The 23,355-nt window shown below is 51.1% G+C and overlaps 5 protein-coding genes across 5 annotated transcripts; 1 reads left to right on the forward strand and 4 right to left on the reverse strand.

Annotated features, from left to right (window-relative positions):
* Positions 1-1,291: 1,291 nt before the first annotated feature.
* On the reverse strand, positions 1,292-2,953 carry TrAtP1_008774 (uncharacterized protein). The gene is made up of 3 exons (XM_066114044.1): positions 2,537-2,953; positions 1,882-2,460; positions 1,292-1,818 (listed from the first exon to the last, which is right to left on the reverse strand). Exons 1-3 carry the CDS (start codon positions 2,714-2,716, stop codon positions 1,507-1,509), a joined length of 1,071 nt encoding a protein of 356 aa, XP_065970137.1. The 5' UTR covers positions 2,717-2,953; the 3' UTR covers positions 1,292-1,506.
* A 3,694-nt stretch (positions 2,954-6,647) lies between these two features.
* TrAtP1_008775 (uncharacterized protein) lies at positions 6,648-9,393 on the forward strand. Its single transcript, XM_014087006.2, has 3 exons — positions 6,648-8,196; positions 8,280-8,852; positions 8,928-9,393. Exons 1-3 carry the CDS (start codon positions 7,619-7,621, stop codon positions 9,370-9,372), a joined length of 1,596 nt encoding a protein of 531 aa, XP_013942481.1. The 5' UTR covers positions 6,648-7,618; the 3' UTR covers positions 9,373-9,393.
* A 4,039-nt stretch (positions 9,394-13,432) lies between these two features.
* Positions 13,433-14,483, reverse strand: TrAtP1_008776 (uncharacterized protein; the record flags this gene model as incomplete). Its single annotated transcript, XM_066114045.1, has 3 exons — positions 13,433-13,545; positions 13,611-14,238; positions 14,457-14,483. 3 exons carry the CDS (start codon positions 14,481-14,483, stop codon positions 13,433-13,435), a joined length of 768 nt encoding a protein of 255 aa, XP_065970138.1.
* A 1,273-nt stretch (positions 14,484-15,756) lies between these two features.
* On the reverse strand, positions 15,757-17,079 carry TrAtP1_008777 (uncharacterized protein; the record flags this gene model as incomplete). Its single annotated transcript, XM_066114046.1, has 1 exon — positions 15,757-17,079. The coding sequence occupies one exon, from the start codon at positions 17,077-17,079 to the stop codon at positions 15,757-15,759; it is 1,323 nt and encodes a 440-aa protein (XP_065970139.1).
* Positions 17,080-17,215: 136 nt separating this feature from the next.
* Positions 17,216-18,908, reverse strand: TrAtP1_008778 (uncharacterized protein; the record flags this gene model as incomplete). Its single annotated transcript, XM_014087009.2, has 2 exons — positions 17,216-17,983; positions 18,078-18,908. The coding sequence occupies 2 exons, from the start codon at positions 18,906-18,908 to the stop codon at positions 17,216-17,218; spliced, it is 1,599 nt and encodes a 532-aa protein (XP_013942484.2).
* Positions 18,909-23,355: the final 4,447 nt, after the last annotated feature.

Genomic DNA, 23,355 nt, shown 5'->3' on the forward strand with positions numbered 1-23,355 from the left:
ACTAGAGGAAGTAACCAGTGTTGAGATGAAATAAGAATAACATGAAAAGAACACGCATACCATCTCTGTACCGTTACTTGTGTGTCGTACTGCAGATGAGATATCCAATGATTGCTTACATGTGGTAGTTTGGCATGTGGGCTTTTGCGCATTCCGGTTCGCGGACGAGTTGGCGGCCATCCTAGCGCTTCATCCTAATGCTACTTGCAATGATACGCATGACAAGAGTTGTCGAGCTTCAGTGTCGTATTGGCAAATGATGCTACAATATAACTTTGCTCTCTTTGAGAAATAAGAGGGCAATATCCTTTCTTTTCTTTCCTTAGCCGAATGGTTGTAGTTGCCGTCGTATTACGCAATACTACCAAGTATGACCATCATCGTTGTCTCGGATGGGCGGCAGTCAAAGAGCAACCGTATCCACAGTTCGGGGGCCCCGTACGATTCGGCATCTTAGGCGACATTAGCTGAGAGAAACAATGAGGCCGAGATCGATATCCGAAGAGGTGGAAGAAATGATACAGATGGCGAGAAGACGATGGGTGGATTGTACATGCAGTTCAAGTAACGTAGCAGCAGTCTTGCGTGTTCATTCTCAAATGAGACTTTCCACGGCGCGGCGGGACGTGTTCCAGACCGCGAACAATTTTGAGAAAAAAATCACGACATTCATGATTTCCTTCACTGCTTCCCTATACCCAATGGACAGAGCATGCTGGCGTCATTCCGTTCGATATTGGCCAACACGCCCAAGAAGTTGAAGGGGCTAGTAGACCTAATCCTAGAGATGCACAAAAGCAAAAGTACTCAAACGTATTTTCACCCTTCATAATTTTTTTTTACATCCATAAAGAGAAGGAACAAAAGCAATTCTTAAATACGGTCAACACATCACTCTCTTGGATGTACATGTATTGAGGAACCAGCTTAGCAGTATGGCCTTCACCCCCCACTTATCTCAGTATAACCAACAAGATAAATGGGGGAACATACATACCCTTTGACGTATTCTACATATAGCGCTGTCTATACCCAGAAAAGAGAAAAATTTAAGCTTGTATTTTATCATCTCTCTCGGAACTTCATTCCGCATTTAGTATATCATAGCAGCAAAGCGTAATGGATGGGAGGGGCGTGTTCTTCCTGTAGCTTCTACATTGGCTCTACAAATTACTGATGGATGCCCCAAGACATCAAGACGCCACCCTATACCATAACGCAACGATCAAGAAATATTTCATCATAGAGAGGCACAATGATAAATGGTCACCCGATTTAGTCTTTTACAATTCTTGTTTTTGCTATCCCTTTTTTGTATTTTTTTAAGTCATTCTGCGTGGTATACAAATACATCATTTCAATACTCCTAAAGTCATGCCCAAAAACGTAACGTCTAAGGTTCCTATGTTAAAAAACGAGAGAATAAAGGTAAAAAAAAATAAAAGCGAGAGCCAACCCAATTCTAAAACTCCATGGAAAATCCCCCCCTTTTTTTCTCTTCACGTCTTAAGCAGTAATGGCGCTCTGAACAGCCTGCTGCTCAGGGTTGGGAGTCAGGCGATCGGTCAGGTGGGGCTCAGGGATGCGGGAGGCCATGCGGTCCGGCACCAGATCCGGCGACACGGAGCGGATGGGGTACTCGGTAGCGGGAGTGGCCCGGAGGAGGCGGGAGGTGGTGGGCTGGGGAGCGTGGATGGTAGGAGAGGAAACCTCCTCGATGGTGGTCTGGGGGATGGGGCCGTTGCCGGTGCGGACCTTGGAGGGCAGGATCTGCTCGAATCCAGCCTCCTGGGCAACCTTTTCAATACTCTTAAAGTACTGTACAAGTCAAAGTCAGTATATTGTATGCTGTATTAAATTGTATAGCATCTTCTTGCTCACCTTGACAGTCTTGACCTTGAGCTCGGCAGTGGCATCCTCATCCACCACAATCATGGGGTGAGGGTGAAGCTGCAAGCTGGACAGCGTCCACATGTGGTTGACGCCCTCCTCAATGCACTTCTGTAGAGCAAGCGACTTGCGCTGGCCCAGGATGATGACAACGACCTCTCGGGCCTCGAGGACGGTCTGGACACCAACAGTCAGGGCCATGCGAGGCACTTTGCTGATGTCGTGGTCAAAGAAGCGCGAGTTGGCAAGAATGGTGTCATAGGCCAGGGTCTTGACACGGGTGCGGCTGGCCAAGCTGGAGCCGGGCTCGTTGAAGGCAATGTGGCCGTCCTCGCCGATGCCAGCCAGGAACAGGTCAATGCCGCCAGCCCTCTTAATGGCATCTTCGTAGGCGACGCACTCGGCCTCCAGGTTGGGCGCATTGCCGTTGAGAATGTGGACGTTGGAAGGGTGGATGTTTACGTGGGAGAAGAAGTGCTTCCACATGAAGGTGTGGTAGGACTCGGAGTGGTCGCGGGGGATGCCCACGTACTCATCCATGTTGAAGGTGATGACATTCTCAAACGAGACCTGGTGTGGTGTATCGCCATTAGTCACCCATCTTGTTGGATATGAAAGTGTGAGAGATGTCGCGCTTTCTGCTTACCAGGCCGTCCTTGTACTTTTGCACCAAGACCTTGTAAACGCCTAGAGGGCTGGAGCCAGTGGGCAGGCCGAGCACGAAGGGGTTCTCAGCGCTGGGGTGGAAGGTGTTGATACGGTTGATGATGTAGTTGGCGACATACTCGCTGGCACCGTCGGAGTTGTCACGGATGATCAAACGCATGGTGAAGGCTGTGAGAGAAGAGGACTAGTGTGGGGGAATATAGATGGAGGCAAAAAAAGTATGTATGAGAGAGATATTGGATATACAGCCCCGGAAGTTCGGAGAGAGAGGAAATGGGAGAGAGTGAGGTGAGGGGGGAGACGATGATATCACAAGAAGATAGTGAGAGTAATACTCTTTGAGTTCTTTACAGAGAAGAGAGAAAAAGAAAAAAAGAAAGAAACTTTTCTCAGGAAGAGCAGGAAATCGGCTCCATGGCTTAAGAGCCCAGCTTGTATGAGGGGAGGAGGGGTCCTTGGAACTGCAACTTTGGGCAAACAAAACGACACCCCCCCCCAAGGTTCCTGAATCGGAAGAGGCGCTTAGAGGCCATGAGTGACATAACGAGAACTGCCGCTGCTACAAGCTGCCTGCGACTACTGGGCGGTGCTACGACTGCTACATACCTGCGGCTGTCTCTCCCCAGACGCCACGAGCAACGATGGAGAAAAACAGCTGGCTCCGTTCAGCAACACAAAAAAAAAAAAACGGGACGGAGTCTGCGGATAAGGCAAAAAAAAGTGTCGAGCATGTACTGCACTAACATGCTTCCCAAGATCGAAAGTTGCAGCGGCACGGCGGGCAGCCAGTAGTGCGTGCAGCACGGCCCTAGAGGGGATCCCATGTGAGCTGTTCCGAGAATGCTAGTGGCCATTTCAGGTGTGTGCACGTAGAGATTTTCTCCCTTCTTTTTGCCTTTGGGTTTCGATGGAACGTCACTGCATGCTTCCATCGGTTGCGCGCGCGCCACTCTTGAGGGGTCCCCGTCAACTAAAAGACCGCTCCAACGGGCTGGTGGGACAGCTGGAGCAAATTCCAGTGCGCAGAGTCGGCCTGTTTCTCCACTGCGGCGTGTCTTTGATGGGGTCCCTGGAGCAATCATATGTCTAGAAAAAGCCCATGTACACTCCGTTACCTCTGAGAGAAACCGTTCGTTGCATTGCGCATTGGAAACGGAGGAGACTGGTGACGTCTAATACGGGGATTGCTTTGTCCTCGGTAAGCATCCTCACTCATGTTCCCCGTTTTATGCTGGGGCAGCCAATCATCAAGCTGAGCCGCCGATGGAGCAGAGCAGAGTAATATTTACTCCGTCGTGCACCTTTTCTCAGCATCAAAGGTCTCACGTCTCATCAAAAGTGGCAACTGCCGTGGCCGGATCAGCAGTTCGTAACACCAGCGGCGACTATCCTGTCCTGTACTCTCTAGCAAAATGGACAAGTGGCCTAGGTGATTACATGCAAGGTGGTAGCGGTAAGATTGAATCATATCCTTGGGTCTATTAGCGGCTCCTTCCGAGCCTGGCGAAACGATGTTGGTTCAGCCTTGTTGCTGGGTTGTGCATCTTATTCGTCTGTCGCCATGGCTCCCGCAATCGCTTCAACGTTCCAGACAGGTCGAGTCCCCTGGCCATGGCAACCTACGCAATATTCAATGCTGGCCAGTCGTTTATGACTGTGACCCCAGCCTGTCGTGCGACCCGTCTCCTGCTTGCCAGTTGCTTTGCATGCTATTGCTCCATCGTGGCGCCAACTGTGTCTCAGGTCATCTCATCATTGTGAACTCTCGTCACGTTGACATCCGCCCACGACTCTCGCGTATTCTGTCCCGTTCTTTCTCTACTGTTGGATATTCACCGTTGCTGTATGATCATGTCATGTATCACTGCTCAAGACCCAGAAGCAACCTTGACGTCCGCAACGTGAACCGTAACACAGGGATCGGTGATGGGGGCCGTCGTATTGGCGGGAATACCTATTATCGGGATATGTCGTTGGTTTTCATTTCTGTGACGCTGACTGGGCTCTAGATCCAGCCAGGCTAAAAGTATGTCTGTCATTTGAGCTCTGACCTAGCCGCTGAATTTGTTAGCCAGGACACTACACAACGATGTTGATGATACGGCACTCATACGTACTGGTATAGTGTCATCGTGGCCAATAGCTTTTGCCTAGACATGCCAGTAGGAGTAAGCGCTTTCATGGGCTCCCGAGGACGAGGGTTAAGCGATCTTATGAATGCACAGATGGCCGCGGATAGAATACACTGCTACTCTGCACGTTCGGAGTATACTAATATAGTAGGAGCAATTGCGATAGACGCGCTTATCTAGGACGCCCCATGCCCAGATGGCCAAAGTGCAGTGGTACATGTAGTATTTAGGGCAGTTAGATGAAGTGGCATCTTGCATTCTATCCAGCACAACTCCATGTCCCCTTATCTCGCTATCTCTGCCCAGGTCCGCATAAATGAAGAGACAGGGCTGGTCCGACCCTGCAGGGACGATATAGGAAGGCGTTTGCAGGAATAAAGTTGGGCTGTTTCGAGATCGAGGCTTAGCGTCTGCGCCGTGGTCTGAGCGAGAGAGCTAGCTCTGTGATGCTATTACCACTTTCTGTTGTTGGACTTGGACGCCGCATACTGGGAGGCTAGGAGATGATCACGAGCGCGAGTTGACGGAGAATCCTGCTTGCACCATGGCACTCCTATTGGCAATGCATCTTTCCGCCGCACGGGGGCACTCGTACCCAGATGACTGCTGACTGTATGCTACTGCTCGCAGTATCACTGTTGGCCCATCTACAACTATCAGCGAGCAACAATCTCCCACCGTGGCGTTTTCTCGCGGGGTTGAATCTGTGCTGCTAGCACCATTAACAGCTTCAACATCTCTTGGCTGACCCCCAAAGAAAGCCTTCTATACGGGGGGGAATACTTACTTGGCCCAAGCCATTGGCATAGAGCGCGTAGTCAGAGACACGGCTTACTACTGAGCACTAGACGCAATGGCAGACAATTTGGAGAGCCAATTTGGAGACTGTAGAGATTATTGGAGAGCGAGTTGGAGCGCGCGCAACCTACGGGGGGCGTTGCGCCACAGAGATCGAGGTTTGCGGCTTAGCGGTGCCACCCATTAAACGCAGCGTAGCACGACAATGGAGTTGTGAATTGGACCTGTCGATTTCTATAATTATGATCGAGCAACCTATTAGATTGCGCACTATCGCAGCGATATAGACCAAGTTTGACCGTTGTCCTTTAGCATGTCGCATCAAGCTGTCATGCACGCAATTGGAAGCTGGAGTCGTTAGTATGTACATGTACCAGGGTCTGTCAGAGTTAAACGGCTGGCTATCGGGTGCCCTGTACCTCCCGAGGAGGGCAGGCCAAAAGAATCACGGCTTCTCGTATCCAGCAGCATCAAATGACTGGCCGCCGCAGCCTTGTTGCATCAAACAAACACCTGCCTGCAGCATCTTGATGCAATTTCAACGCCAGTTCCAGCCAACAGGTTACCACCGCTGCACCTCCACAGCCGCTGGACCCAATGGCAAAATTTCCCGGCCAGCGGGCAGGGCCCCCCCTGTCCATCCCGCTCCTTAGTCGCCGTCAACCCTCGACGCTACCAGCGCTCCACCGCAACGTTACAACACCAAAAACCTCTTCACCACTTTGTCTCGTTTTTTTCTGGAGCGCTTCCACTTCCAGCAGCGATTGTGCTGTGCCCATTGTGCGCTGCTTTGCAAGATGAGGCGCCACTCCAGCTGCCCACCATTGCTGCCTCTCCACCCGCTAGCGACCGTCCCCCTGGACTCCCTTCGCTGCGCGCGCCCCTGGTTCTGATTCAGTTGCCCTCCTTTCTTCGAGACCCCTTCGACCGGCAATCTTGGCGCAGCTGGCTGGTCGCATGCGCTGCTGTGCCAAATACGGGGGAGGAAATATGGAGTACATGCGCTGTTGCGTTGTTCGCCTGCTTCGTATTGCTGCTTCGCCATTGCAATGCGATACTACTGCTCGCATTGCTGGCTTCTCACTCCGGCCGCCGATGTGACCCCCATCCCACACGATAGTATTCTCTAGCTTTTTTTTTTTTTTTTTTTTTTTTTTGCCTTTTTCTTCTGCTGGCTTCTTCCTCTCCATTTGCTGTTTTGCACTCCATCCAGCTACCTATCCCTCAGCCAATCGACGACGACTCCACCGTGCCGTGCGACGTTGAGGACCTATTCTGGGGCCTGTGCATGGGCGAAAAAAGAAGCTCTCTCGGCAGTCCTTCTCCAAGGTGATAGCCCACCGCTGAGCTCCATCCGGCACCTCGGATCAACCCTCTCGTCGCGCAACTTGACTAGGCCCTGTAACCTTTGGACACACACGCCGTGCTGACTGACCTGTTACCTGCCTGGCCATACATTACATTGGCAAGGACCGCTAGCCGTCGAGCTGGTTACCTGTCTCTCACCTCGCCGTTGTTGTGGCTGTCCCGGCCCTGCCATTCGCTGGCCCAGCATCCCGCACCCGTCGGACTACAAGTATACATCTGCACGGAGTACTCCGTATCCAACTCGACTCGGCCGGACAACCGCATCTCGTTGTTCCCCATACGACCCTCTCGACCCTCTCTCCCTCTCCCCATTCCCAGCTGTGAGGTGGCCGTCGCCCGAGATTGCATCAGCACGGGGCAGGTTCCATTCCCTCTTCCATCACCGCTGCCTTGGAGTCTCTTCTGCACTCTCTTTCTGCCTTCTCGGTTCTGCCCCAGGTCCACCAGTCCCGTGTCCAGAGTCGTGCCTGTCGATCGTGGCTTGTCTCTGGTTCTGCCACTTTGCCCTCCTACGACGTCGCTTTCTCATCCTTGCGAGGCATAGTACAGTTTTTCGGCGCTTCTTTTGCTGCGATCCTACCACTACCACCTCACCCTCGTTTACCTAGAGACTCTCCTACTTTCTTTACTACCCAAAGCTGAATCCTCCTTTATATCAGCCTCATCTCGCCCTAGCCTCATCCTAGATCCTATTTCTCCCGGCTACTTCTTCCTTCTTTACAACCTTCTATTCTCGGTTTATGTCTGTTTAATCCAAATCAGCAATGACCCAATTTCGGAAAGCATTCATGGCCGCCGTTGTCAAGAGCCTGCTGCGAGGCAAGACTCTGATACAGGCCATCCTGTCCTACTGGTTGTCGGGAAACAAGAAGAGCAAAGAAACCGGCACACAGAAGAAGTCTCTCCAGCAGTTCCTAAAGGATGCCGAGGCCGCCCTTGTCGGCCCCATCAGCGGCGATGGCCTGCAAGAGCTGTCCGTCAAGTTAAAACAGCAGATTCTCGACGCACTCCAGGCAGATGTGCAGTGCATGCTTCCCTCATACAGCCACCAGTTGCCAGTGGGCTCCGAATATGGGCAGTTTTTGGCCCTGGATGTGGGAGGATCGACACTGCGGGTTGCCCTGGTCGAATTACGAGGACGGGAAAAGGGTTCTGAAAATGCCACCGAGATTGTGAGCATGCAAAATTACCGCATCACCAAGGAGGTCAAGGATTTGGAGGGAATCGCCTTTTTTGAGTGGATGGCTGCGCGTATTACAGAGACGATCCAAACCACCCTCAATAGAGAGCACAGTGTCGAAAAGCCGCTGCCGGTTTCGATGGCATGGAGCTTTCCTATCGAGTATGTATTCCTATTTTCAAGCCGCGGCTGTACCCTATTTTGCCTCTATTTGTATTTGTTTCCAAAAACTGACTATAGAACAGTCAAACTTCCCTAGGTGGTGGCAAGCTTTCGCCTATGGGCAAAGGCTTTTTGGCCGATATTGGTCTTGTTGGACAAGATTTGGGAGACATCGTTAAGACCGCATGCAAAAACCAGAACCTCAACGTCGAGCTCAAAGCGATTCTCAACGACTCGAGTGCCTGTCTCCTATCCCGAGCTTACTCCCATTCTTCAACCAGATTTGGCCTCATTTTGGGTACCGGTGTCAACATCGCCGCCTACTTGCCCGTCTCAGCCATCAGCCGATCAAAATTCGGCGAGAGACCAGCGGGCTGGTTCGATGAAGCATCTCACGTCATCGTCAACACGGAGCTCGGCATGTTTGGGTCCAAAATCCTGCCCTTGACTCGATGGGACCGCCAGCTCAGTAAGGAGCATCCTAGACCCGACTTCCAGCCCTTGGAGTACATGACCAGCGGCATGTATCTCGGCGAGATTGTCCGCTTGATCTTAGTGGATGCTATCCAGACAACTGGCCTCATGGGTGGCGTCGTTCCTCCCTCCCTGACTGAGCTATATTCTTTGGGCACCGAAACCATCTCAACGATCGAGGGGTAAGTCATCATTCCACAGTTTGATGAGATAATCCTTCGCCTGGAATAGAGATGACTAACATTTTGTCTACTTAGTGACACCACTGCCGACCTATCAGAGGCTATCAGCTGCTTCTCTGAGAAGCATCCTTCATCCCACGCTCCTAGCGTCATTGATATGAGCGCCATCAAGGCAATTGCATCTTTCGTTTCAGTACGATCAAGCGCACTGATCGCTTCCGCTGTCTATGCTCTTTGGGATATTCGTCAAGAGGGCGACCAAAAGCTGCTCACTACCCTCCCCGAATCCTCTCCTCTTCGAATCACGGTTGAAGAGGACCTTAACATGGAGAAGACTACCGTTGCATTCAATGGCAGTGTCATCGAGCAGTACCCTGGATACTTGGCTAGTTGCCAACGATACATCAGCGAGCTGCTGGAAAGCAAGCCATCTGGCGAAAACAAGTCCATTGAGCTTGTCTCTGCCAAGGAGAGCTCATTGACAGGAGCTGCTGTGGCCCTGGCTTGTTTGGACTCATAGGAGGGATGAAAGCAAACCAGCAAAAAAAAAAAAAAAAAAAAAAAAGGCATGTTAAACTTCCTATTACGTCTTCGTTTAAGGGAAACTTTTGAATACGTGGCTGTGTGCAAGGTAATGATACCTGGGTTGATGCGTTATGTTTTATTTATTACTTTTTGGGATATACGGGGTATGCGTGGGTGGTGCATACGTAGAGGCGCAGGTTTCAGCATTGCTTCTTTCTCCGGCGCTTTTGCCTGTCTTCTTCGACTCTTCTTTTCTTTTCTTTTCTCGGCTGTATCTTTTCCATTTATTGTAATTTCCTCATTATTACCATTCATGTTTTTATTTGTTTTGTTGGCGATGGTTATAGTTTTGGAGTATTTGGTGGTGCGCTGCTGCAAAGAGCGAATGTTGTGTCATATAGGTTCAAACAGCAACAGGTGTATATAAGCATTGTGTGTCTTGGATCCAAAGAAAAAGCGTTACACTCCCTGAAAATCTATAATTTACTATAATATTCTTCTCAATTAGGTTTGCTTCCATGATGATAAGATAGATAGGTACTCGCCTAGATGCTGGTTTGTGAGCTAAAGCACTTAATACTACCTTACAAGTCTTACAGCAGCTACTACAACTACAGCGTAAAGTGTTCGCGTATCGCAAGTACTGATACCCTTAAATTGCCCCTCCATAACCCGATCCGAAAAGTTTAGGTACCAACTGCCAGGGTCATGTGACAGCCTGCCTTCTTCGCGTAAAGAGCCTGAGGAGCGCGTCTGGCCACAAACAAAGAAAGAGCTAAGCAGCGTGCCGTACCTGCCTTTGGCTACGTCAATATTCACGCTTGTTCTCTTTTTTTTCTGATGCGCTCAGCTCCCCTTTTCTTTTTTTAAGACTGCAATTTGAAGATTGCTTTTCGCGTACTTCTACGGATACTCATACGAAAGGAAAAGAGAAGTTGAGAAGTGTCATCTGGTCTGCGCTACGGTTATATATCTGCAAAGACACGGCTCGTGTCATTGGAGACACCACACGCATCCTTCCCACCATGGCTGATACCGCCGGCATATTCAGCGAATGCGCCATCGCCTTTGTGCCCAGCGCTTCGCTGCCTCCAAAGCTAATCAGCAGCGTGCGTACTCCATCTACAACTCGCAAAGTTAAGAGTCTTTCATATCTAACCCTTGGTATCTACAGCTCCAAGCTATTCTGACAGAACACGGCGCCACGGCGGTCGACTATCGACGCGATGGATCCCTTCCGATTGAACGAGTCACCCACATCATCTCCAACACGATTGATTTCCCACAGTATATCGAGTCGCAGGCGTTCATGATCCCCGTTGTGTCAACGCAGTGGATCACCGTCTCAATATCTCGGCGGAGGCAAGCTCAAGTACGGCCCTTCTCGCCTGACCCCCGCATGATTTTCTCAGAGGTTATGGTTACATGTGCGGATATACCACCAATGGACAAGGAGAGCATCCTAGGAGCAACCATGGCGCTGGGAGGACAAGAATCCAAGGATGCGGGCAAGTTGACGACGCATATTTGTGCGCTCTCCATGGACCATCCCAAGGTCGTTAGTGCGCTGGAGAAGAATTGGAAGGGCAAAATTGTATTGCCGCACTGGTAAGTATCTACATCACTTGGTAGACATGCATACTCATTCTGTTGGTATGCATACTAAACTGACAAACTTGGCTTTTAGGTTCGATGACTGCTTCAAGCTGGGAAAGAGAATCGACGAAGGACCCTACCTGCTTCCCGAACCCGAGATTCTGAAAAAGGGCCCCGACGAGGACCTCGATATTCCATCGAATAATAACCTGGTCGGAGCCTCATCAGCTAATCCTGAATTTATATCTCTATCTGACGGAAACTCTGCGAGACCACCCGTTACTGTCTTCCAAGACAAGAAAATCCTGCTCGGAGCGGATCTGAAAATCACCGGCCGTCTCGAGAATGCCTTGAAAGACATCATCATCTATGGTGGTGGCCGGCTGGTGCAAGACGTCGACGACTGCGACACGTTAATCTGTCAGTATCGGGACGGCGAGCAGTACGTGCGGGCCTCTCAATCGTGCAAAGAAGTTGCCAACTTGTCTTGGCTCTATTTCCTCATTGCTCATAATGAATGGACGTCGCCTCTACATCGATTGCTTCACTATCCCATTCCCAAGAATGGTATTCCGGGCTTCAAGGATATGCGCATCACTGTATCCAACTATGGCGGTGAGGCACGCATATATCTTGAGAACCTCATCAAGGCTTGCGGTGCCGAGTTCACTAAGACGATGAAGGCGGACAACACCCATCTCATTACAGCTCGCAACTCTAGCGAGAAGTGCAAAGCTGCTCCTGAATGGGGTATCACCGTAGTTAATCACCTCTGGATCGAAGAGAGCTATGCAAAGTGCGAGATCCAGCCGGTCAATGTGAAGAAATATAATCACTTCCCCATTCGGACAAACTTGGGCGAAATCATTGGGCAAACCACGTTCAACGAGTCTAGACTGAGAGATTTGTTCTATCCAGGAGGCGAGGAAACTATGTCACCAAGAGCCAAAAGGAAGAGAAAGATCCTTGAGGCCGCAGAAGACAATGCATATTCACATGGTCCCATGGAGGGCGTTGTGATTGGCGAAGTTGCCCAAGGAGAGTCTGATGCTATGCAGGAGGACAACAGTGAGGAGGACGACATTCCATCAGCGGTATCAAAGAAGAGCCGGCCTAGCAGAGCTCTCGCAACGCCTAAAAGGGTCCGACCTGCAGACGCAGGTAAAGAAAATGAGACGCCTACGTCCGTGTCTACTGGTGGACGTAGTGCTAAGACAAAGGCCATGGACAGGCTCTCATTAATCGCCCCGGATATCGCTCTCTATGAAAAGGAAAAGAAGAGAAATACCAAGCCGGGCACTCCTTTTGGCGGCAAGCACGCTGCCAAGTTGACAGAAGAGAACGTCAACAACAAAAAGAAATCAGCCAGCCATAAAGATGGCGATGACGACGAAGACCGGCCGGCCAAGAAGTCAAGGCCATCTCTGCCTGGCGTTGAGATGCGCATTATTCTTACAGGCTTTACTAGATGGGTGGGCAGCCAGATCAAAGAAGATCAAGATCGGGTGAGTTCTGATTGTATTGCCTTTTTTTAAAGCTCTTCTCTCTATCCCTTGTCTTCTATCCTTCCTTTTGAGTTTACCACATCAGTAAGGCTCACTTGCTAACTATCTATCCACAGCGAAAACTCCGCGATCTCGGCATTCAGATTGTCCAGGAGGGTCAACCTTGCGACTATCTAGCAGCGCCACATGTTGTGAGGACAGTCAAATTCCTATGCGCCCTAGCACGCGGACCGACTGTCATCTCTTCGACATTTATCGAGAAAACTCTCGAGACGGGCCAGCTTCAGGATGTGGAAGACTTTATCCTCAAAGATGCCGAGGCCGAATCCAAGTACGACGTTAATCTCGAAAAATCTGTTGCCAGGGCCAAGGCCCACCGCGGCAAACTCCTTCGAAGCATTCCCATATACTGTACTGATAAGATCAAAAATGGGCCCGAGAGCTATCGCGCGATTGCAGAAGCGAACGGTGCTATGTTTATGATCTATCGTGCACGAAGCGGAACGACTATCAAACCAACCACCGCGGAGCAAGATGGGTTTGCACCTCCTGAGCCAGTGTACCTTCTGAGCGGCACTACTTCGGAAGAAAAGCAACTGTGGAAGCGCTTCAAGGAGATGGCAATAAATGGCCACATGGAGCCCAGGGTGGTGTCACCGGACTGGCTCCTTGACGTAGCGATGGCTCAACAGGTGCGGTTTGATAAGAAGTTTCTGCTCGAGGCAGAGTAAGGCGCCGATTCAAGTGTAAGATTCAGTGGACGCATCTTGTTATGAGGCATGTACATGACGGAGTTTAGGAAGGAAGCATGAGTCGATGGTGGGAGGGACAAATTAGTCGATAGTGGCCCTTGTGCATGGATGGTCATGGAGGTAATTGTCGGACTGCATTTTCGCAGCATTTTCGCTTTATACTTTTTTCTTCTTTAGTTAATTAGAGATGGAGGGGGCTGCCTCAGAAGAATTTGACACCAAGAGAGTCTTCCGAGCCAAAGATTTGGGCTTTGCCGCGTTTGACGAGGATGTTTAGCGCTTTCATGAGTACGCCGTTGTCCATGCCGTGGAATTCTGTCAACCGTCGTTTTAGAACCGCGTCATCTCCAGTATGCATAGGCACAAGACTGTAAACTCACCAGTTCCTCGCGTATTTTCTCCCTCGGTCAGCTCATATACCGTCAGCACGCTTCCCTTTTGCGCTGTTTCGTCCACATAGGCCTCTATCAACGCCGCCCACTCCTGCGGCTTGCGCCAGTATATCAGCACCACGTCCCCAGCGCCAGCGCCAGCACCCGCCGCAGCTGCGGAAGCGGTAGAAGCATCGCCATTGCTGCTGTTGGCGCCGCCGGCACCAGCGTCGCCGGGCTGCAGATACTCTGCCCTCCCATCCTTGCGCATGAAATCAACGACCTCGCGGATGTCGGGCGGGGCGAGGCGGCGGTCGAGCTGCCGGTTGTAGAAGAGGTCCGAGTCGGCGGCGGCGGAGAGGGCGAGGCGGAAGATGCGGTGGTGGCGGGCGTAGGCGAGGACCAGGGAGGACCATTTGGTGAGCTGGGCGTGGTGGATGGTGAGGTTGGGCTGGCGGGTGAAGAAGGCGGGGAAGAAGTATTCGCGGGGGGAAGGGGAAGCCTTCTGAGGGGGTGGTGGAAGCCATTGTGTTTGTGATTTATTAGGTGGTGGAGGTGGCTGCGAGAGGAGGTGAGGTGAGGTGAAGATTGGCTTTTGGAGGGGGGGTCGATGTTTGAATCGTAAGTTTGGCGGGTTCTAAGGGTCCCCTTAGCGCTGGGGCGGGATGACGTTGTGCCACGTGGGGTTCATGGCTGTTCGGGGGAGTAGTACCTGGAATATAGGACTGGGACTCGAATTTCGTCCCGAGCTGCTATAAGAGCTTTGAACAAAAGGGATAATTTAACAAAAGTTGCTAGATGTAATGGTAAAGATGGTAATAAAGAAAAAAAAAGATTGAGCATCGAAATTCGTACAATGTGAAACCCTAGAATTAGCGACATATGACCATGTGTGTAAGAAAATAACAGCGAGTCAGTCAATTTTGCATAGATGGATTTCTTCTGATAGCTTTGCCGCAGAATGAAGCGTTTTCCATTCTCTAAAAAGTAAAGAACCACACTTTCCTCCATGAATAAAAATAGAATTCAATGATAAAAACAGAGGGGGCATATCTAGATGACAAAACAGGACGTCACTCGGGACAGACGTAACTTCAGTCTCTAAGAAAACTTGGAATGATAGCAAGATAAGAATAAGTTTCACAAGATGAGAGACATACAAAGCTCGCTATGTATGAAAAAGAAAGAAAGCCTTGATTTATGGATAGAACATGGCGACTGGAAGCTGAAGCTGAAATCTGCCAACTAAAAGGCCTCGAAACTGTAACTTTAACCACCAATGAGCTGATGCACCCAAAGTCTCGTTTTCTCATGCTTCCGCATTACATCTAGTGCAACACTGAAATTTGCTATGTATGCCTTTCTTTCACATGAAACTCGTATACAACTCACGTCTCAGATGGACCATGCATTTACATACATCACCAACGCGAGACTGTAGGCAGAATTTCTCATACATTCACAGCACACAGTTGTTAATTGAAGCATTCATCTTTTTTTCCATCTTTTCATTCTTGCTTAGGATTTCCCTAACCCTTCTTTTATGAGCGCCAGGTAATAACATATAAAGGCCCAAATTTCACTATGCACTATGCCTAACCAGGTATCGAACCGCAAACAACAAAAGAAATAAGAAAGAGTACAAATAGGAGGTTTTAAGGGTAAAAGGTTGAATGGAAGAGAGCAAATACTAAATAGATAGTCGTAAATAGCTCCAAGGGAAAGAAACAAGAAATAAAAGAGAGAAGTAACGGGCAAATGGGGGAAAAAAAAAGTCCGGTTATGAAAATACAAAGGGTCAATTTCCCTAATCGCTTCTGCCAACTTTCCTTCTAGAAATTTTTTTCCCTTCCTTATAGCATAATAACATCGTAATGAGGCCGGTCACTCCGGATTTAAGTTTTTCTATATACACACACTTTCGCAGGCCGGATGGACATCGTCTTGTAAACACTATCGTCTTCCATCATAAACCTGTTTTAGCTGGTCTCGAGATAGAGACAAATTGGTAAAAGAGGATAAAACGTTCGAAAGGGCCGAAAGGGCCGAAAGATAAAACGAGAGGTGGAGTATCAGTATCGCAAGGCAAAACTTTGAAATATAGTTGTGAATCGTGTCGATTGAAATCCTCTCACTCTGCAAAATCCGTCGTCAATCATCGGAATATATCTTCGTCGTCCGTCATGGTTTCGTAGCCAGTATCCACATCCATGCCCACCACTCTTTTCGTCACGGTTATACATCGATTAATTACTTTGTCTTGAAGATCGGGTGGTACACCGCAATTTAGCGCCAGTGGACTGCCCATCCAAAGCCGTAGGATGGCAGCCAGCTGCTCCACGAGCGGCGCAAAATTGTTTGTCGTATCCTTGTGCTTTAATATCTGCTCTAAAACTTCCATGACGGATGTAAAGCTCAAAAGCGACATTTGCGTTTGCGTTGATAGATGAATCACTTTTTCGACAGAGGTTCGGACGTATGTTTTGTTGCTAGCGACCTTTCCACCTAAGCGCTTAATGTGGGCTGAAGCTGTTGCACAGCGCAGGCAAAGCTCCAGGTCGGGATTAGGAGTATTTGGCTGGGCAGGAGGAAAGGGTGCCGGATTGGCAAAGGGATTCGATTCGGCGGTAGCGAATGACATGGGTTCGATAAGCTCGCTGGTGGTGGTGTCGATTCGAAGAACTTGAACAGCGGCGGCGATATTTTGCCCACGACAATAATGAGCAAGCACAGAACGGGCCATAATCGCCCGTGCTCGAGCATGAGAGCCAAAGGGCGCGACTTGGACAGCCAGTTCCATTACTCCCTGGTCCTTTGATGCCGCTTCGTTATCGGATAGTGTGCTCGTCAAAATATCATGTACCTTGGCTGTTGACCACCAAGCCGCAAGGGCATCCATGGGAGATCCAATAGCGGTATCATCAACTACCGAATCCATACCGTCAATCGGGATTGCATTATATGTCGTTTCCAAGTTGAAGGCCAAGTTGTGAGCTCGTTGAATTACTGCGGTAGTGAGGACTTTATCACAGTCCTGTTCGACCAAAGCAGCCAAGTGGTCGGGCAATATCTGTTCCAGTCGCTTCTCCTCGGAGGCCTCGTCTTCTTGGCAGCTATTCATCAGTCTTTGGTTCAGGTCTCGAGCGGCATTCCACTGTCGCTGTGCAATCTTGGCGGCAAAGAAGTTTACGAGTCCTAGCTGATACCATTTTTGACCTAGATCCCACAATAGGACGCGAACATGAAGCGCTTTGAGCATTAGACCGCTGGGTGTATTCGGCACGGTTCCAGAGGCGAGAAGTGTTAGGATAAGGCGGCTCATGCAAATCTCTGCGTCGCCACCAGTGAGTTGGGCATCTAGAGCGGTAGCCCAGGCGCTGACCCGGGCCACTTCTTGCTCAGGGGTCAATCCGGTCAAAAGTTGGTAGGCATGGACGCCAAATACATTGCGTACGCTAAGTTTGAGCGTCTTTAGCATCAATGCGGCGGCTTCCAGGAAGAAGTTGTGGTGAGGTACCCAGACAGTCTGGATCGCCGTCTCCCAAGCGCGACGGCGAACACTGATGGGAGATGCGAGAGAAGGAGCTGGATGAATAGCAGTAGATTGCTGCTTCTTAGGGCTTCGATTGAAAAAGGAAAATACTGATGGTATGAAAACCCACAGCATCAGGCCGAAGAGGAGCATGAATTTCAGGGGGGATGCCGGCTTCAATTCCCGCCCAATGCAAATGAAGCTGTGATGGGAGGTATTTGAGAAGCTGCAAGGGGACGGCAAATAGACCACGGCCTTGGGGCTCTTCATTACTGGTCTCGTCCTCCCGAACTGCTTCCAAAATCATCAATCCGGCGAGCGAGCCCACCATCAGTTTGCCAAAGTAGGGGCCCGCATTGTTCCATCCTCCTTGCTGCCCTTGCTGCTGCATCTGTCGAATCTGCTGCTGGCCGACCACTGATGGGTTCGGGCGGAATAATTGCTGTTGCTGAGGCACGGGATATGGCTGGTTCGCCATTTGGGCAGAAAGGATTCGTTTCATATCCTCTGGAACATCGATCATTCCAGCGGGTCCTGCACCGCCTTCTTGGGAAATTTCAAGCGGAGAGGGTGTCATTTGCGGCTGCTGTTGCTGCTGCTGCTGCTGCTGCTGTTGTTGTTGCTGCTGCTGGGCCTGCTGGGCCTGCTGTGACTGTTGCTGGGATTGGCCGTCTTGAGGATACTGTATCGGTGTGGGCTGCTGCATCGAAGGGATGGAACCATTCATGGCGCCGGCCATGAACAGCTTCTCGAAAGCGGCGATTCTCTGGTGCATGACGCCATTTTCATCCAGGAGTCTGTTATTCCTCTTCTCCAGATGCCGAATGTATTCCGTGGCTTTACTCAAAACCTATTCATCAAGCGTTTAGTGATTCTGATATTCATCGCCTCCTTAATCGTAGCGTCTTGAGAAAAAAAAAACCGTAAACACTGAGGTTACCTACAGTTGCTTTATTAAGCTTATGGGCTGGTGTGAGACCGTGTAATTCTTCACGATCTTCGGTCGTGTCCTCTCCTCTTGCGCTCTTGCACATGATGCGCAAGCTGGGGACACTGTCTCTCAAGGCGGCAATCTTGTCATTGATGTTGGTGCGATAGCGCTTCTCAATCATGTTGTGAGCAGTCTTCTTGACCGGCTTACCGCCTTCCTCAAGAAGATCATCGTCGTCATAGTCATCAGCCGAAATCTTTCTCTTCCGAGAATCTCGGTGGGAGCCTCCAGAGATGTCGGGCGATGAGCCGATTCCCGTCTTGGCCGACTCGGGGCTGGAAGCGCTCCTGGGCGATCCGTACAGAAGATGAGGGGGCATTGCGATGTTTCGCAACTGTTCCTGCACGGCAGGACTCAACTTGGTGAGAGAGCGTAGGGGAGATTTTGTCACTGGGATGGCAGCGCCCCGCTTGGCCACTTGGTTGGAGAGGTAGACTGACGTAGGATCGACGTTGGGCACTGCGAAGCCACCAAAGCCGGAAGAATCAGGCAGCTGTTGCTGCTGCTGCTGAGGGTCGAATGTCGGGGTTGGCCAGGACGGGGACAGGTATCCTGGGTGCGCTGAGGGGAGAGCGGTGTTGCTGGCGCTGCTGATGTCGTACGATGTGGTTTGGGGCGAGGCATCCAAAGACCAGACGCCAGCATCGAGGAAAGCGCCGGAAGGATCGCCGTTGGGTAGAATTGGAGCATCTGAGATTGCATCGAGAGGCACGGGGCCACCGCCTATGAATCCGAAGCTCGGGTCGTCAAACCCAAGCCCGCTGGTGCCATCCTCATCGGCCATGGGAGGGGAAGAGGAAGGGCGCTTTGGGGGGGGGGGGATGGCGGCTGCAGAGACCGGGGGAAGCTCTCGGATCAGCTCATGCAGCGACAACCGGGCTCGACAGACCGAGAATGGGCAGAATCGGAGGCCAGGTGAAGAAAGCGTCAGGGTCTAATTGGGATGTCACTCGACTGTTGGGAGAGAATCGTGCGGTCGACGAGCGAAGTGGACTGAGTGATGCAGAAGTTGTGGACGCTCTCACGAGCGATAGCACGATCAGATCAGCTGTTTTTTCCAGTTTCTTCCCTGGCGGACCCAGGTGGTAGGATACGGTTTAAGGCGGGCGGAGCTGCTGAGACCAGTGAGCGCTGCCGACGGGGTGGATGGCCAGGGAGGGCGTTGCAGGCGAGACGATGAGATTTGACGGTAATGTCAAGAAGCGCAAGTGTTACTGCGCAGTATTATTACTCCGTGGAGAGAGGAGAGGCGATACGACGGCACGGCACTTGGGTATTGAGCACTATGAAAAGGGAAAGCCCTGAGAAGTGACGACGACGGGACAAGACAGCGCCAAGGGGGGGGTTCTTGATTCAGCCCGGCAGCACTAACGCCGTAACGGTATATAGTGGTGTTCGGATTCTTGGTCTCGATCCCTCTCGATCCCTCCAGCAGTGGTATGGATTGCCGGCTTATGGCGCTGCACGGGACAGGCAGATGCTGGATGTCTTGGATCGATGGAGATCGCCGGCCAAAGGCAGATCGAGGTGTGATTGTGGAAGTGATGCGGTTTCCTGGCTCGATTCGATCCGGTTTGATATGATACACGTATGACTGCTGTTGCTGATGCAAAGCCTTCTTGACTGGAGCCACGGCAATGCGGTACGGACAGCCGGAAGAAGAGGTTTGCCCAAAAGAAAGGTGTGCGAGATGAGACAAGCATGCTGCACAGGAACATCGTACGATCCGGAACCGATATCAGGCGAGGCTACGCCCAAACGAGCAAAGGGAAAAAGCTAAAAGGCGAAAAGGCCTACCCGAAACTCCCCCACCTCCCTTGGCAGCTACATGGTGGCGGCGGTAGCTGCTACCTGGCGCGTTCTAGCAGTGATGATACGACGCGCAGGTGCCTGAGACAAGAGCCTTGAGTACACTATGGATACTGCCTCATTGAGACAGCGCCAAAAGCTCCACCTCCCTATTTCTTGCTGCCCGGTTTTTTCTTTTCTTTTAATTCTTTTTGATATTCGGTCATTGATTTTTATCGTATTGTTTTAACGACATTCGTCGTTATGCAGCAGGTAAGCAGGCATACTTGGTGCAGGTGCTTCCGTACTTGTGGGGTGAATATGCCTATAGACCACATGCCAAACCCAGAAAAACACGCGCATATCGACATCGGGATGCTGCAGTCTCCGTATTGCTCTGTGCAGCCGCTGTTTGTACAACGCAGTACCTGTACCACCGGCTGCCTGTAAGACAAGCCGGACGTCCGCCCAAGCTGCCGCACGGCGCCAAGTACTGGGAACCTACAATCACTTGGGCGAGCTGCCGCCCAGGACGCATGGGAGACCCATCCGTATCAGAATGGTGCTAGCGGCCGTGGCATTTTCGTGCTGGAGGGCACCGCGGCGTATTTGCAAAGCACATGCGCCTTGGGCAGCTGGCGGTACCGAAGGAAATGCTCGGTAATAGCCCGAACGACATTGCGATTTTTGGGGATGCAATGGCAGCGGTCCCCCATCCCAGCGGGTGACTTTGCAAGTACGAGTCCCCGACACCCGGCTAATAATCCATCCAGGAGATGGTTCATGTTCCGTGCTTGTATCGTCCCTCATACGTGTATAGCCCGGCTGCCTGTCATTTAATCTGAGCTTCATCTCGACGATTCAGCGATATGAAAGCGCAGGGCCAAGCGACGCGAGGCGCGAGCTGAACCTCGGCGGCGACGTAATCCCATTAGCGCAATGCGATTGTGTCTATTGCATTACATTGCCAGAAATGAGAGCCGCCACACTGGCACATGTAGCGTTTGCCTTTTTGTGGCTCAATTGCAAGGCGCTAAGATTCATGCTCTCCGTCAGCCCTGTGGAAGAGGTCCTACTGTCCACGTTAAGTCTCCGTAATGCTCGTGGCAGAAGCAATTACACTGCTATACTTGTAGTATGCTGGACTTTTTTCTTCAGCGTAAGAATCCATAATAGCCACCGTCAGGTACGCCCTAGTAAAAGAGACATGGCCACGTGAATTCGCCGCCATCGCCGCCGCCATCGCCGCAATGGCCGCACTATAGCTCAAGGTTTGGCTCGGCGTGCTCCGTACCAAAAAGTACTAAGAACGGAGCATCTTGGTTGGATTCGGGATTTCCAGCTTTCGCCATTCGCTATTCGCTCTGCTATCAAACCACCCCTGCCTAGTCGCCGTTGTTTGAGTCACTTTGAGAATGTCTTCAGCCGTGGGCTTGGCTGCGTGAGCGCATTTCCTGCGCTACCCCAAACGAGCCGGCTACATGTATTGGGGAAACGCCAGCCTGTTGGATTTCTGCTTTTCAGCTCCTTCTTCCTGCCGGGATGGATGCCGGTCCATCCCGAGTCAAGACTAAAAAGAAAGGAAAACGGTAGCATATGGAAATGAACAGGATTTAAAAAGCAAAATGGCAAATTCCAGCTGTTCTAGTCCCTCAGCCACAGCCCTACTTCAGACCCTGATGGCTGGCTCGGGGCACAGCGAGAGTCCGGCACCTAAGCAAGGGCCATGCTAGAGCCACCACCACCACCGAGGTAGCACTGCTTCGCCCTTCGCCTCTCCATTGCTTGGCTGCGAAATGCCCACATTCCTAGCCTGTGGCGTTTCCGTTTTTCAGCTGCGGCTCACTATTGGCCCTCTAGAGGCTCGCCGGAATGCGGAATCTGGAACATGCTTGTTGGCTGTTGGTCCTGCCAGCTCGGCACGGCACATCTGCCAGCGACATCGACCTGAGCCTCCCTGATTCGAGCCGGGGACCAATCAAGCTGCCCGCGGAGCCACATCCGCCGCGACACGTCGAATTACCGCTTGGCTACTGACTTTCGGTCTCTGCCCCAGGCCAAGCAGCGGCAGGCCACCGAGTTGTCAGAGTCGACATGTTACCTGTCATCTCCCGGCCCTCTGCTTGTGCCAGCATGTAGCCTCAGCTGCCGCTCCAGCCTCCAATCGCTGGACTTGGCTCGCCACCCATGCCTGGAGTCATCGTCGACGTTGTGGTGCACAATCTGCGCCAATCAACCCTGACAGGCCCAGCACTCGCTCTCCATGGAGGCCTAGAGTACTGTAGATGTCGATGTGGTCATGCCCTCGCGCCCTCATTTGATGGTTGAGCCGGCTTGGCTAGTCCCAATCCATGGTGACAGCCTGTCTCCCGTGCATATTCCCCGCCTCCCGCGAGCGGGTCGATCGATATTGGCTGCAGTCAATATTGGTTTCCTTGACTGATCCCGCACTCCAAGTGACTGCGCATAAGCGAGGCCGTCGCCCACGCGGCGTAAATCCTGCCTCAAGCACTCTTAGCAGCCCTTTGGGGTGGCACGCACGCTTGTGCGGACCTTGTGACGTATCATGGGCAGAGGAAAGATTTCGCGAGGCTTGATCCCCAACACACTGGTAGGCTCTCGTCGATTTCCATTAGAGACAGAGGCTGAGGAAAGGCTGCAGAGTAACACTGTTGGGTATGAGCAATTGGGTACTACTGCCTGCACTCGGCAAAGATTTTCGTCTTCGCCCACCAACGAGAAAACATGCTATGCATAATTCGGCCACAGATGCCCAATGTGAACCCAAAGACACATGGCATTGATACCCTGTTGTCGCGATTACCATGTCAAAGAGTGAAAGCGAGAGGCATCCAATGCGGTGCATACAGCTACTAATCAAACTGTACCTAGTACATGTCTGTACTCCGTACGGGGCATCCCCGTTTGAATCGACAAAGTAGACTCGATCCATAGCATGGATTAGTAGAAACAAACGTGTCAACGGATGCTACATCATACTGCTACCTCCCTCCCCAGTCTCAACGACATTCTGTCTTTTCAGGTGAGCTGTAACAAATGACGTCGTGGCCGTTCCATTGGGAGTTTTTTGATAGGCTCCTGGTCTCTTTGGTTTTTCTTATTCCCGCTACCTACTGCTGTTGCATGAATTATTTCATGCAAGAGGCTGAGATCGGCATACTCACTTTAATTAGCATTGGTCGCTTGAGGGCCTGTCTGCATGTAGTCATACCTATTCTGGGCCACCAAGGGGGACTAATGATAAGGGGAAAAAACAAATACAGTAGTAACTGCATTATATTGATAATTCCAAAAGCTATGCCTAGAAGAGAAGAGGGGAAGGGAGACTATGAGAAAAAGTTCGAAGCAAGCTAAAGCAGCTGAAAAAGGAACTGGACATGGCCTCAGTATCAACATCCTAGTTGAGCCATGGGTGGTCCAAA

Source organism: Trichoderma atroviride, chromosome 4 (genome assembly GCF_020647795.1).
Source record: "Trichoderma atroviride chromosome 4, complete sequence".
Taxonomy (NCBI): domain Eukaryota; kingdom Fungi; phylum Ascomycota; class Sordariomycetes; order Hypocreales; family Hypocreaceae; genus Trichoderma; species Trichoderma atroviride.

What these genes read in the sequence shown, in the direction of transcription:
- TrAtP1_008774 (XM_066114044.1), bottom strand. Translation starts at nt 2,716, where the DNA reads ATGCGTTTGATCATCCGTGACAACTCCGACGGTGCCAGCGAGTATGTC. An exon ending in AAAAGTACAAGGACGGCCTG is followed by an intron (nt 2,461 to 2,536) that starts GTAAGCAGAAAG and finishes ACACCACACCAG; the next exon opens with GTCTCGTTTGAGAATGTCAT. An exon ending in TCAAGGTCAAGACTGTCAAG is followed by an intron (nt 1,819 to 1,881) that starts GTGAGCAAGAAG and finishes TGACTTGTACAG; the next exon opens with TACTTTAAGAGTATTGAAAA.
- TrAtP1_008775 (XM_014087006.2), top strand. Translation starts at nt 7,619, where the DNA reads ATGACCCAATTTCGGAAAGCATTCATGGCCGCCGTTGTCAAGAGCCTG. An exon ending in GCATGGAGCTTTCCTATCGA is followed by an intron (nt 8,197 to 8,279) that starts GTATGTATTCCT and finishes ACTATAGAACAG; the next exon opens with TCAAACTTCCCTAGGTGGTG. An exon ending in ACCATCTCAACGATCGAGGG is followed by an intron (nt 8,853 to 8,927) that starts GTAAGTCATCAT and finishes TTGTCTACTTAG; the next exon opens with TGACACCACTGCCGACCTAT.